Genomic DNA, 14,716 nt, shown 5'->3' with positions numbered 1-14,716 from the left:
ATATATATATATATATATATATATATACATATACATACATATATATATATCACACATACACATTCACACATACACACAGTGTATAAAAGTTTCAGATTTGTGGGGGAGAATTTATGCTGTAAGTTAAAGTGAGCAAAGACTGCAAAAGAGATCTGCAGATTTCAAAAATACAGCCCAAAGATTACTTTCTGTCCTTGAGTGGAATGACTAAACCTTGGAGGCTGAATGTTTCCCACTTTGTTGCTTAGTGCAGTCAGAAAAGACTTTTGTTTTACCTACACTGGAGCTAGATTATATCTGCCTGTCCTTGAGACTTCTGCCATTGTTCTCTCGCAGATGTCTCTACATTTTACTGTCTTTAGAAGATGTGCATGTGTAATGATGGACTGCTTTTAACTATATACATGATTATGTAAAGTGCTAACATTTTTATTATGTTTAACTACTGTATCTAATAAATTGTGTAGCTTTTCAAGAATATGTTACCACTGCCTTTCTGTGACGTCACTGCAAATTTTTTTGAGCTGGAAATAATTTTTCTGGATTGCACAGACAAATTTCACCTAAAGGGAATGGAGTCGAATGGAGGCGTTACTGAGACATTCATCCCATAAACCACAAACTTTTTTTTTCAGCTTCCTCGTACCTCAAATTCTTGTGGAGCCACAATTTCACTGCAAGTCTGACATGAACTGAACTAAATCTTCATAGGGCCTTTCCTTCCTTCTTAATAACATGTGTAACCTATTGTGAAACTCCCCACAATGTAATCACTTCTTTCAGCTAGTTTGTGTGTAGTTTTTCTCCATAAATATTAGCCAGCATGTTGTCTATGAGTGCTTACTAACAGAAGGGGGGGTGGGAAGAAATGCAAAGGAGTCCTTTTGTGCCGAGTTCTTTTCATGTCTGGACCTGCTGCTGACGGTTGTGGGACTCTTTACTGCCAAAGTAATGGGGCTGTGAGGCCACGTCAGAGGTAGTTTCAAAAATCAGTTCAAAGTTATTACACTGGTTAGATCAGCTGTGAATATTTTCCCCCCTCTTGCTAGAGGTATTATGTGGGGTGTTGTGACAGTACCATGCCAACATCAGTTATAAAGGGTCCCTTAAGCCATATTACAAAACATTTTCCCATGTACCCCCACTAGTATGTAATCATGGAGATAGTTTTTGTTTCATTTGTCCTGTTTTGAGATATGTATTCTGGCGCTCAAATAAAAAAATCAACATCTTTTTCAAGAAAGTGTCTAGTTACACTGGATATTCCACGCAACTTGCTAGAACTAGACTGATGAATATGCCAGGTTTATATTACTGTCAATATCGGTGTGTACAGCGAGTGAACCAACAAGAAATTGCAGTACAGAAATGTGAAGATCTGAATTGAATAAAAAAACAATGTCAATGTTAAATAATTTGTTTATTTAAAAAAATGAATATCAGCCAATATTTAATCAGATTTGTAAAGTAGGAGGTTCAAAAGGTACATTTAGTATCATCATTGGGGAACCTTGAAAATCCTCTGAACAACATTTTATTTCTTCAAACTTAAAGGTTGCATTTGTCAACATAATCAGGGAAAAAGACAAGTTGTTCAATCAGAACTGCCACCCCATGTGAAAGTGAAAGAGTGAAAGAGTGCAGTCCTTCAATAAAGTGTGAACAGGTGAATTCAAAAATGTCAGTGAGAAGGAATGAAAGGTTAAAAGCAGGAGAAATAAATTGGGGATCTTTATTATTGGTTTGTAACCCTCAAAAAATATTGGCTTCAAAAATCCAGTATCATTCGGGCACTACATCTCATTGTGAGTAGTCTTCATGTAACTAAATTACTTTCTACCCAGATCTCTATTAAGACATGTTATGGGGATTATCCAGACTAACAAGGACACTGGACAAAAAAGAGAGCTGATCACACTTAATGTTTCAAGGTTGTGAGCACCACAAACAAAATGCCATGATAAATCATCTGTACTTGTATAGCACATTTCTAGTCTTTAAACCAATCAACACGCTGTTACCATACATCATATTGACCCATTCATACACTAATGGCCGAGGGTAAGATGCCAACTGCTCATCAGAAAAAGAAATTAACATCCATACACCACCGTCACAGCCATTGGGAGCAATGTAGGTTTCAGTATTTTGCCCAAAGACACTTCAACATACAGACTGGAAAAGCTGCGGATTGAATCGCCAATATTCTGATTAGTGGACAACCGGCTGTACCTCCTGAGCCACAGCCGGGTGGCAGCAGAAAGTGAGAAAATATTGTATTTTTATTAATTTTTTTGAAATTTGGGTGAGCAAATTCTTTAAAACTATATTAGGTTAGGTACTGACTCATCCAATTAGATGCTACTAATCAAAAGGGAATGTCTTAATGTTTTTTTAAATTACACTAGCTCTCCATGTTCCTTTTATTAGAGTCATCACTATATCAAACCTCATCCCACAATTTTCATCAAGCCACAAAAGGAGAGTTGACTAACACCCCCCCCCCCCCCCCCTCCACACACACACACAAAGTTACCAACCAAAGCCAAATGACCACTCTCAATCACATCTTTTATTTGTAAGGCACCAGAGAAGCTTCCTTACTACTAAAAGGTTGATTCATTCTCATTAGAGTACACAGTTGCTTGTTTACATCTTTTGTGTTGTTGTTTTTTTGCCCCAGGTATCTTAAAATGAGACCATGTTCATAAACACGTTTTTGTTTGCACCAAAAAAAAGCAGAAGATAAAACATTTACAAACCTAGAAAACAATGTTAAGAGTTACTGCCTACTGAGAGAATGGGAGAAAAAAAAAAAAACAGGAAAAACAACATGGTATATAACATTGTGCCTCTCTTAATTGTAGGCTTGTAATGCACACATACAACACCAAATCTTCCATGATACACACACACGTTAAAAAGCAGCTTTGAAACATACAAAAATGCTTTAAAAAATATGTATATTGATATATTCATATGTATACAAATTGGCCCTTCACAGCAAAAAACAAACACACATACCATTCATATGTCTGAGTTTTGCCAAAGGAGGTTTTCTACAGAGACTGACGTCAGTATAAAGAGTGCAAATGACTAACTGATCTGTTCTCGCACTTGATATATTAAGGTCAAATCTTCAGCTCCCTAACACTAGCACAGACAGGAAGAAGAAAAAACAAACAAAAAAAAGAGCACTGCGCCACAACTTAAGTGCTTTTCAAATGAAAATACAGAGGAACAGTTTAAGCTCTGATTTCAGACATGCTCAGACGTTAAAATGTGGGTTACCAAAGCTCTGGGAAGCACTCATATTTCTGGGGAATAACGGCAAACACCTACAGTGTGCAGATGCTTGGCACAAAGTGAGGAAATGACAACGAGAAGAAAACAGCGGTGACATTAAGGTGAACATTGCAGTCTTAGGTGGACCTCTTTAGACATTCAGTAATTGTGAATGTGACTTGTAATCAATGAGAGAGCACTGCTGCCCCCTGCTGGCTTATATATGAACATTCCTATTTCTCAACGTGCCTCAGCGGAGTCCCAAATCCATACTACATAGTAGTGTTGTAGTCAAGACCGCCCAAACCGAGACCAAGTTGAGACCAAGACCGAAGGAGGGTGAGACCGAGTCAAGACCAAGACCAAATCCCCACGTTACATGACACACAATAAAATGTGCAACGAGATCATAGGTACTTCTCAAATTGATCTGAAAGATGCACATTCCCATTAAAACACCCACAAACAAACAGTAAGAGCTGAAATCAACGTAAGCATCTTTATTCAACACTCCTTTTCCACGCTTACCATTGTGGGGAGGGGTGTCATTAGCAGTAACACATTTTTAATTAGGGTTATTGGTTTCATTTGAAGCAATGTGTTTTATATCCAAAGTTAGGATGTTAACAAATAAATCAGACAATGCAAAAGCAATTTATTGATATTCCCAAAGTAAAGGTTTACTGTTCTTAAAATAAAATCCCGAATCCTCAATGTCCGAGACCGAGACAAGACAGAGTACAAATGCGGTCGAGTCTGAGACGAGACCATCAAAAAGTGGTCTTAAGACTGGTCTCCAGACCAAGACCGGTCTTGAGTACTACAATACTACTACACAGTACTAAGCCGCATACATCCTTTATAGTATTGTTTTTGCAGTTACTATAAAACAAATCAACATACTTGACAGTTTTATAACTTATACTAGTGATACAACATTAAAAGACATAAAAATGTTTTTTCCCCGTTTTCTGGTGTGTTCATGGAGAAGTTTTCCAGCTGTGCATGGCAGCTCCTCCATTTTCTTTCTGCATTGTGGGACAATAGAGTCCATCAACCGCACACTCAAAAAGCATCAGTGGTTTTTTTTGTTGTCTGCATATTGACTCTTTCAAGCACGATTTCTTCCCATGTCAACACACTCCATACTCTGCATACCCTGCTTAGTCTAAGAGCCGGGTTATGCTAGAAAAGAACTAGTTTGTACAGAGAGTCACCTGACCATGTCAGAAGGCAAAAGTGTTCTGAACGGCCACACTTTAAAGTGGGGTTAAAAACCACCCGGGTGGGACAGGTGGCGTTTGCTTTCAGAGCTACAGCGATAATTGTTTAAATATTGTGACTACATTCCACTCTTGGAAGGCATTTGCAGTGTTGCACTCATTTGTCCACGAGGAAAGTGATAAATATTTGAGTAAAGAATGAAAAAAATAGAGATAGAGAGATGTTCATATGCATTAAATGGGTGTAAATGTCGGATTCGGATAGTTATAGAAATTATCAGATGCTGCTACTCTAATTACAACGCCTGAAAAGTGTCAGCGAAGAGGGTTCCTGAAGCACAGATGAAGCAATTCTGATGACGTATTGTGGCATCTATAGTGGATTTCAAATCCATACTACATGTAAAATCTAAAAAGGCTTCTGAGTATGTGGAGTGTTAAAACTAACCTGGTTCCAGATCTCTACAACACCATCTGTACCTCCATTTTGTTTAACTGAATTCAAAAAATTTTTGTCGTTGTTGTGTAGTGAGTTTATTTTTGCTACACAATAATTTGGTCACCAGCACAAATTCTGACTGTGAGAATCATGTTTAAATATGTTGTTTTCTGAGGGAACGCTTGTTTATTGTTGGTTACAGAGCTTTAGCAACTCACCTGGGACACACTCATTATTAAAACAATGGGAAAATTAGAAAAATGGGAAGAGCTTCCCCTGACAATCACACACAAGTTAGCAAGACAGGAAAAGACAGGCGCTTGATACAGTCTCAGTATAAACTGAAATGTGCTAACTTACAGAAATACAGTACATTTATGTGTTTAACGACCGTCTGGTTCTGAAGTTTAGATCCTGTTCAAGTTTTTCTTGGTCAGTTAAAGAGTGGACCGGTGCGAGGAAGAGGCAGGAGTGGGAGGGGTGGGGTGGGAAATACAAAAGGTGCTTTTTATAAAAAAAAAAGTTAAATTAAACAAGTGTTTTCTTCTTTCCAATCACATTCACTCAAGCACACACAGACACATTTTAAATGTCTAATTAACCTGTCTTTAACGTCACAAAAACATGTCAAAATAAAGTAAAATTTTTTCAGAGCTTAAATTCTTGTCATTCCAAGACCAGTCATGGTCGGTGCCATGTAGCGCGCGTAGCAGCAGCAGCTAAGCCTATGAAACACAAATTAACCCCCTAGATGGGTATACTACCATTTGTACTAGCTATAGGTTTTTAATGTAATATAATCCCATTTATTTAGGATTGAGGTACACAGCTAAAAGGTAACGCATCCAGTGGTTGGTCTTATGACGGGAAAAAAAAATAACAAAAAGGTGAAAAGAAGCATCGGTTAGAAGGGTTTGAATGCACCGGACAAGTGAAACATCCCTTTAAAAAGATCCCATTTAATAGCAGACTAAGATTCAATTTCACTCCAATAAAGAAATGAATGATATCACTGTCCAAAACAGCTCTAGTCAACATTTTTATTTTATTTTGGAAAAAAGTTGATGGCGCTGTTGTACGTAATGAGGAGGTAAAGGACTTATAAGGAACTGAGATGTTGTAAAAACTGTGTACTGTGACTGGCGACAGGATCCAGTAAGAAACAATCAGAGGGACTAAAGCAACAGATCTGATAACAAAAAAAGTAAGAAATATAAACCTGTGAGAGGCAGATCCATGTAAGGGACACTGCTGTTAGCTTTTATCCTCAGCTCTCACACCAAATGGGAAAACATTTATCTTGGTTAAGCTTAATAGTGGCTTATACTAAAAAAAAAAAAAGAAGCATCTATGTAATGTCTAGAAGCCTGAAGCCTTATTATCACTAAATAATAAGAACATTTAACTCTCAGCCATTCAGCAGTTTCGTTCTCTGCACATCCAAAAGTTTCAATTCTGTCCTCTTCTCTTATCATCCCTGCAGTTACTCTTCTACATCAACACTCAGCAGACAGGCAGCCAGACTTACATCAATCTCCATTTACAGTTTTACCTTTCTTTTTCCCCCCCCTCAACACTCCATTCCCCCCTCCAAAACCTTCATGTCGTGTCTGCACTAGTCTGACTTGTCGCCGTCCTCTCCTCGGGGCGCTCTCTCCGCGGCTTCCCTGGCCTTGTCCTCCTTCACCGCCTGGGCCTGGCCGTGGGAGTAGTTGGCCAGGATGGAGGAAAGGGAGAGCAGGCCAGAGCTGGAGGACACAGCGGGCAGGGTGGGAGGGGTGAGGCCCAGGGGTAGTGGGGTCACCGGCAGGGCCAGGCCCTGCAGCTGGGACAGGTGTTGCACCTGGAGCTGTTGCTGAAAACAGGCATGGTACAATACGTTAGAGGTTGTGCTTTCTGTACCTGACAATGCAGCACATTGTTCTTATTTAGTGCATGTTTCTATAAACATAATATTGCCCACTTTGCATGTCTTGTATTATGTGCTTCTGTGCTGCATGTTTTGAATAGCTCAGCATGCTTATAAATGATTTCAATAACTTAGTTGTTTTATTTTGGATAACTTTGGAACATTTGTCAAGGGACTACAGATGAAAAATAACCTCTTGGCTAACACTGGCTCATTTTCAAGCAATGTTTATTAATGTGTGCTATCCTTGTTAAATACACACAAAACCTAAAAAGGGGTGAATCGTCTCTACACTGTATTTTAGGATGTTTTGCTTTTAAATCCTTGTCACACCTTAAAATGACATATCAAAGTTTATCCATTAAATAGTTGGTGCTCAAATAGTTTACTTTTTAAGCTATCATAGCTGGCAAGCTACCCATTAACATGCTAGCCAACCACATACATGCTAGAGCTACTCAGTCATAATAGCTATGTTAGCAAGCTAGCTAGCCTGCCAACTGTCAGCTAGGAACCCAACTGGCTTGCAAGTATTTTTATTGCCATTACTACTTACTAACTTATTCTGTTTAAACAAGAAACTTATGTTGGGTTCATATCACTATCTTGGTATATTAGGAAACCTTACTATAAACTATAAATTATAAAAAGATCCTCTCAATACATGACGAGTCATTGTAGTCTACTGGCTAGAAAAATGGACAATGAATGGTTTATATATGGTTTGATTTAGTTTTATTTCATGCTTGGGATGAGACAAGATTCATCCATCATCAAGCCTTTACTCGTTTATGAAGCCCACCCGTATGATGGAGTTCATCTCAGGGGGTGTGACTTGCTTGGCTCTCTCTATGGCGCCCATGACTTGCTGTTGATGCTGAAACACACATGGTAAGAAACACAAACTTGTTAAGTGATCTAAGTGCATTAACATAGCTAGGGCTGACCCCGAATAGTCGAAGATTTGATGCTTCGATGGGCGGAGGAAAAAAAAGGATTGTGCCATTTTGGCAATATGGGGAAGCTCAAAGTCTGATTTTACATAAAACTACCAGTTTTCTCCCAATAAGTTAATATACAGCCTATTACAATATACATTTCAACGTTTAATGCTGTAAATAAACATGTAAAAAGAAAAAAAAGCTTCCAATAAATGTTGCGTAAATAAATCCAAAATTGAAACCCTAACCCTGGGTGGTCAGTGCGCATGTGTAGGCGTAGCGTGAACGTTTGTAGTGGCAGGAGGAACACTTTCTGAAGAGATGGAGCCACAGCTTCACCAGTGTGGTGCAGAGTTGTTCGCACCTCGCTGGACTTTCTGATAATTTATCAACGTTGATGAACCACACAAAGAATATTTTATCATTTTTAAAGAGCTGCTACTTGTAATAGACCCGTGAGGAACCGCGACGTGCATGCAGTTGTGCAGCACAGCAAAAACTTTGCACAAGACCGGTGAATGGCAGGGGCGAGAGAGAGAGAGAGAAAATAGTCTACAATAAGCCTCAGTTTAACTTCGGCTCGCAATCGCCATGTACAAAAACACGATTCGACTATAGGTAGGACTTCCGATTCAACTATGTAAATCCTTAGTCGGGGACAGCCCTAAACATAGCTCGTAATCTTCAAACACAAGAGAGGACAAGTGACGAAGATTGGATAATTTTTTGTAGAAAAGTCAGACACTTTGACAGAAACAGATTGTTAACTGTAAAACTTTAATAGCCTGGGCTTTTATTTGCTTAAATCACCGAACTCACCCTGCCTATATTTGGGACAGGCCTTTAATTCCTTTACGATGCTTGTAAATCTGAATGAACTGCTTTTGTGCTCATTGTTTCCATAAAAGTAAGGTATTGAATTGTGGAGAATCTAACCGATCTAACAACGTGTATCATGTGCATGTTGAAAAAAAGTTGAAACGTTTATTTTGGTATGCACAGTCTAATCAGCTTAGAACTAGCTCAAGCAGGTGACCTGGTGGGCTTCAAAAGGTTTTATACATCCAAAGAACTTATATTAAAACCAGACCAGGCTTCTAATTGAGACCTGCTTTTACTTGCCAAAACGTGTAGCCACACCAGGCCAGTAAAAGAGACAGGTTTCTAATCGGGACTAGGCTTTAAAATGTAGTTTTACAGTATATGGCTTAAAGAATAAATAGCAAAATATTAAGCTTGTCAAAAGGTTGACAGCTTAGATAAATACAACCAAAATGTAGATTATAAAAGGAAAAGCTAGCTGCTCGACTGTTGATTAGCCGACAAAAATTCCCGCTAGGCAGAGATTCTCAGGCGCTACAGGTGGATGTTGAACATATTCGTGAACGTGTGAGTGTCATTACCTCTTGTGACAGATAAGGCAGCACCTGAGCACAGATCCCATTCAGTCTCTTCACTATTTCAGCCTGAAAAGGAAAAAGAAGGAGAATATAAAATAAAATAAAAAGGGAGGACAGGCAAAGTACCAGATCTGTGCAACTAAAAAGGATTCATTATAGGAGACGGCGATTACCTGTTTGTGCATTTCAATATTCAGCCCGTAGGACATTTCATAGTACTACAAAACAAAGAGGGAGAGCAAGACAAACAATAAAATAAACTGAAGCTTTAGACTTTCTGTACATTATTATACACCAATACAAGCCTGCTTTGAAAGCAAATTGCTGTTGCTGATCATGTGATCAAGTGAAGCTGAGGAAGCCGCTAAGTGTTCACTCATAAATATGGGATTATGTGCAACTGAACGAACAAATGGAGACGATCTGAACATTCCTGGTGTGCGCTGGAATTTCTACGCTTATACCGCAACACTAAGTGACTTTGACAGGAGATCAGATCAAGATAAACAGAAACAGCTCACTGACAAAAGAGTTAATGCAGCACTTACCATGATATAGTGGCGCTGCATCTCTGACTTTTCAGACGCCAGCTTATCACACTCCAACTTCAAACTGGGTAGAAAGAGAATATAAATATGAAACAACGAAAGGCAAAACATATGCATCCGTTCTGCCAAGGAATAGTTTGACTTTTTGGGAATTACACTAACATGCATCTATGTTAACGCAGTTGACATGCTAATCAGATTTTTGAGTTGTATTAAGCATTGCCCTCCCAGATAACAACAAAAATTTAGCTCAAAGCCCATCTCAATTTTAGTTGCATTTCTGAATGGGCAGACAAGCTACCTTGAAAAAAGCGATTCCAACCAAGGTCAATTGCATTTGTCATAAGAATAAACTATGGTTACTTTTTCAGACTGAAATTATATTAAGTGTTTGTACACTTGTGTTAGCTGCATACCTGTGGTACTGTGCTTGGAGGAACTGGAACTCATCCTTGATGCGGTCACAGGAGTCAGATGTGGTGAACTTGAGGGGTTGGCTGGACTGAGAGGATGCCTGGGAAACAACAACATGATCAGTCTGTATGAATCCAAACGGAGGCCTAAATTACATCCGGCTTCATGTCTAGGTGTGTGTGTACAGAAAAAAAAAATGAGAAAAAGAAGCAGACAGTGTGTTTAACTTAGCAAATTAATTAAGTGTTAATCTGTCTTTAGAAAACTGACGGCTCAACTCTTTCAGGACTGCCGGGCGTGGTGATAGAGGAAATGTGTTTACAGAAGGCAAGATTAAAGTGTGTCCATGCTGACCATATGTGAGAGGTATTAAGAGGCTGCATTAGAAGTCCAGATATGTATAGACTACACTTCACCATCAGTCCAAAGCTGTAATCCAGGGTTTATCTAATGCCCTAAAACTCATTACTCTCTATCAAAGTGACGCAAGTGCAAGAGGTTTCCAGTGGGATTATGAGACTGAACAGAGAGGATAGAGTCACCTGGTTTTCACAGAGGTCAAAAACAAATGTACTGCAGGTATTATAGTGCTGAAACTATTAGTCGATTCATTGAATCTGGGAAATGTTTGATAGGCATGCTTCATTGTTCTTTGTACACACACACATACACATATACATACATACACACATATACACACACGTGTGTGTGTGTGTGTGTGTGTGTGTGTGTGTGTTTTTAACAAATATTTGACATGTGATCTTATATGACCATGAGACACAACTGTGGAGGTGTTTGCGGTGGTGCTTCGGTTTATGGTCTGTGTTATTTGTGTATACTTGTGCCGCGCTTCCCTCACCTGTGGTTAACAAGTGTGACTTCCTGCTTTGGGTGTTTGTTGTTTAATGCAGTTTGTCTGGCATTAGCAAGTCATAAAAATTCTTCTATTATAATGTTAAACATATCAAACCAAGAATACAGCTGCACCCAACGATCATGTTTGTTATAGATTGTTTTTTCCCCTCAAGTTTTCAGTTGTTAAATAAAATGTCAGAACAGTCAGAAAATAGTAAGAAATCCCCTTCATAGTGTCTCAGTGAACAAGTTGACATACTTAAACTAGGGCTGCAATGAACGATTATTCTCATTATCGATTCACCTGCACGTCATTTTCTCAATTAATAGATTAATAATTTTTGGCGTAGAAAATGTTGAGAAATAGTGAAAAATGCCCTGTGTAATTTCACCGAGCCCAAGGTAACGTCTTCAAATGTCATATTTTTTCTGACCTAACAGTCAAAAAATCCATTGCTATTCAGTTTACTATTATGTATGACAAAGAAAAACATAATTGTCACATTTGAGAAGCAGGAAACCAGCAACTGTTTGGCTTTTTATGCTTAAATCCAATCAAATCTAAAAGGATTATTTGATCATCAAAATAGGTGCAAATTAATTTTATTTCAATCGAATAATCGATCAACTAATCATTACGGCTCTAATTTAAATTGATTGTTTTGTCCCACCAACAGTCCAAAACTGAAAAATATTCAGTTTACCATCATGGAGGACCAAGATAACCAGCATATAGCATATATTTCTTGCTTAAAAAATTACTCAAACGATAATTTAAAAAGTTGCAGATTAATTTATTGTCGATCCACTACATGATTCATTGTTTTCTTGAGCTGCTTGATTAGTAGATTAACTGATTAGGAAAAAATGCCAAAACTAGCTTCTCCATTGTGAAGACTTGCTGCTTTTTTTGTGTTTATCATTGTAAACTGGATATCTTGAGGTTTTGGTCTGTTGGTGAGGCAAAATAACACATCTGAAGACATCTCCTTGGATTTTGTACAATATATCTAGAAAACAATCTGCAGATTAGGGTTGCAACTGACGATTATTTTCAATACCAATTAATATTTCACAAAATGGTGAAAAGTATCGATCATTGTTTCCCAAAACGACGTTATCAAATGTCTTGATTTGTCCACAACCCAAAGATATTCTGTTTTGTCATAGAAGAGTGAAGAAACCGGAAAATACTCACATTTGAGAAGAAATTTGACTTTTTTTTTTGAGAAATGACTTAGAACGATGAATTGATTATCAAAATAGTTGGCGATTAGTTTAATAGTTGGAATCTAATCGATTAATCGACTAATTGCTGCAGCTCTGCAGATGAATAGACAATGACACTAATATTTTCACCTCTTCACATTTTTTCCAAATATTAATACTCATTAGTGAGCAAACTGCTGTAACATGATCTTCAGTTAGGGTCTTTTTCAAGAAGTGTATACTTGTGGTTGAACCTCTTTCTTCATTTAGCCATCGTTGAAAAACTCCTTTTCTACACTTGCTGGTTGTTGATTCTTAATGCAGTTAGCTGAACAATAGTTGGTCATGACTTCCTAGACTGTTATTTTAGAAATATTTAATGATTTATGCAGATTTTAGGGGGGCTTTGAAGAGCACTTATCAGTCTCATTTTACTTTAAACTCATCTGTACCTATGCTGTTTTATGGAGCTCTTTTTTTAAATTTGTGTTTTTACAGTTGATAAACTGAAATTCAGCCAAATATTTGCAGCAGTGTAAGTTATTTTAATCAAACAATTTCAGAGATAAAATCTTTTCCCACCCTGTGTCAAGACAGGTTTGTTTTTTTTAAATCAAGGTAGACTGTTGTATATACATTTTGCTGCACCCTTTTATTCATGCACTTTGGTTTGTTGACAGTAGAAACAGTTAATTAAGCTAACCAACGTAGAAAACCTCTCACACTCAACAATCAACTTAAATTAGCTATTTTGACTAGCAGCTACCTAGCTACACACTGTGAATATCAGCCAAATACAGCTAAGCAAGTGTTACAGCGAGTATACAGATTCATTTAAAGTGTTGGGCTGCCGTCTGTACTGCACCACCACGCCACAAACGTCGTGATGAGATGTGGAGAGGTCCGGCATTGTGTCACAAGCTGACAGCAACCTGCAGCCTCAGAGCTAGTATCAGCTGTCGGCTGCTAGCTAGCGTTAGCTCAGCTTGCTTTAGCTGTTTAGTTTCATACTGGGACAAGTTCAACTAGCAAACTTACCGAGTGCCTTGATTGAGGAAACATCATGTCAGCAGTGTGTTTCGTCGTGGTTCCTTGTTCTAGTCGAATTACCAGGCTAGCTGGCTAAGCTAACAGGTCCCCAGATATAATTAAATGATTGGAGACGCTATTCGCACTTTGTACTCTGTCATCGTTTAAAATAACGTTAGCTAACGTCAAAGCAGCAGGAGCCGAAGATCGTTTTCTGGTCTCTGCGGTCCGAGAAAGCGCCAAGTCCGGGGATGACTAGACTAACAAAAAGAAAACGGTCTTCAAAGGAACATTAGGTTTTTTTGGAATAACGTTAACGCTACACCTCCCCGGGGAAACCCTGGATGTTGACACATGAGCCCCCGACTTTCCTCTGCTTTGAAGAGAAAAGCAGTATCACCCGGAAACCAAACCGAGCCGCGGAGAAGCGGGCGCCCCGTGCGCCACAGAGCTGAACTGACCCGCTCACCGCAACAGCCAGGGCCGCAGCTAGAGCTCCTGGAGCCCAGGAGTAGAGTCTGACCCCCAGGGCAGGGGATTTACCAAGAATGTTGATTTATTTGACGATTATTTATTAGCCTAATTGATTGTTTAATTAATCGATTGTTGTTTGGTCATTAATATATCACAAAATGGTGAAAAATGCCATCCTTGCTTCCCGAAGCCCAAGATTACATCCTTAAATATCCTCTTTTGTCCACAACCCAAATACGTTCAGTTTACTGTCAAAGAAACCAGAAAATATTCACATTGAGAAGTTGAAATCAGAGAAAATTTTTTCTTTGAAAAACTAATGGATATTAATGGTTGACAACTAATAGTTGCCGCTCTACCAGATGAATAAATAATCAAAATAATTTTCAGTTTTAGCCTTAATTCTTCCACCTCTTTACATTTTTACCAAATATTAATACTCATTAGCGAGCAAACTGCTGTAACAGGATCCACTATTTAGGGCCCAAGCACGAAATGTGTGAGGTCCCAATTAAAACTGAAGGGATTTCTTTTTTCCTGCAAAGTAACCTCAATTTTGGGGGCCTAAACATGCTCAAAAACTCACCAAACTTTGCACATAATTCAGACGCGGCAAAGAATTTCGCATTTTATGGGTTTTGCGCATGGGCGTGGCAAAATGGCTGGCTAGCGCTCCCTACAGAGCAGCCCCCGGACAAAGTTTCACCTACATGTACTAAATTTCTGTGGTACGTGTGTCATGTCCAGACGCACAAAAAAGACTCTCGAAGCCATTGCCTAAACCAAACTGGAGGTCGGCCATTTTGGATTTAACGGTCATTTTTGGCGATTTACACACTTTGTACTTAAACGAACTCCTCCTAGGGATTTAGTCCGACCGACTTCAGATTTGTGCTGTGCAGTCTAAACCCCTTGACGATTAAAAGTTGAGCAAACAGTGAGTTTTTGTGGAACTCCGTGCCCATGGTGTGGAGTCCAAAATAGATGATT

General features: G+C 38.7%; 1 protein-coding gene across 1 annotated transcript; it reads right to left on the bottom strand.

Annotated features, from left to right (window-relative positions):
• Positions 1 to 5,967: 5,967 nt before the first annotated feature.
• On the bottom strand, positions 5,968 to 13,974 carry LOC119910435 (TLE family member 5-like). The gene is made up of 7 exons (XM_038729065.1): positions 13,262 to 13,974; positions 10,162 to 10,259; positions 9,746 to 9,809; positions 9,371 to 9,415; positions 9,201 to 9,263; positions 7,659 to 7,733; positions 5,968 to 6,802 (listed from the first exon to the last, which is right to left on the bottom strand). Exons 1-7 carry the CDS (start codon positions 13,286 to 13,288, stop codon positions 6,563 to 6,565), a joined length of 612 nt encoding a protein of 203 aa, XP_038584993.1. The 5' UTR covers positions 13,289 to 13,974; the 3' UTR covers positions 5,968 to 6,562.
• Between the last annotated feature and the right edge of the window lie 742 nt (positions 13,975 to 14,716).

The sequence above is a fragment of the Micropterus salmoides genome, unplaced genomic scaffold (assembly GCF_014851395.1).
Source record: "Micropterus salmoides isolate LMB-PRFRI ecotype aquatic unplaced genomic scaffold, ASM1485139v1 Ms_hic_scaffold_19, whole genome shotgun sequence".
Lineage (NCBI taxonomy): Eukaryota > Metazoa > Chordata > Actinopteri > Centrarchiformes > Centrarchidae > Micropterus > Micropterus salmoides.
This window is presented reverse-complemented; position numbering and strand designations above follow the sequence as displayed.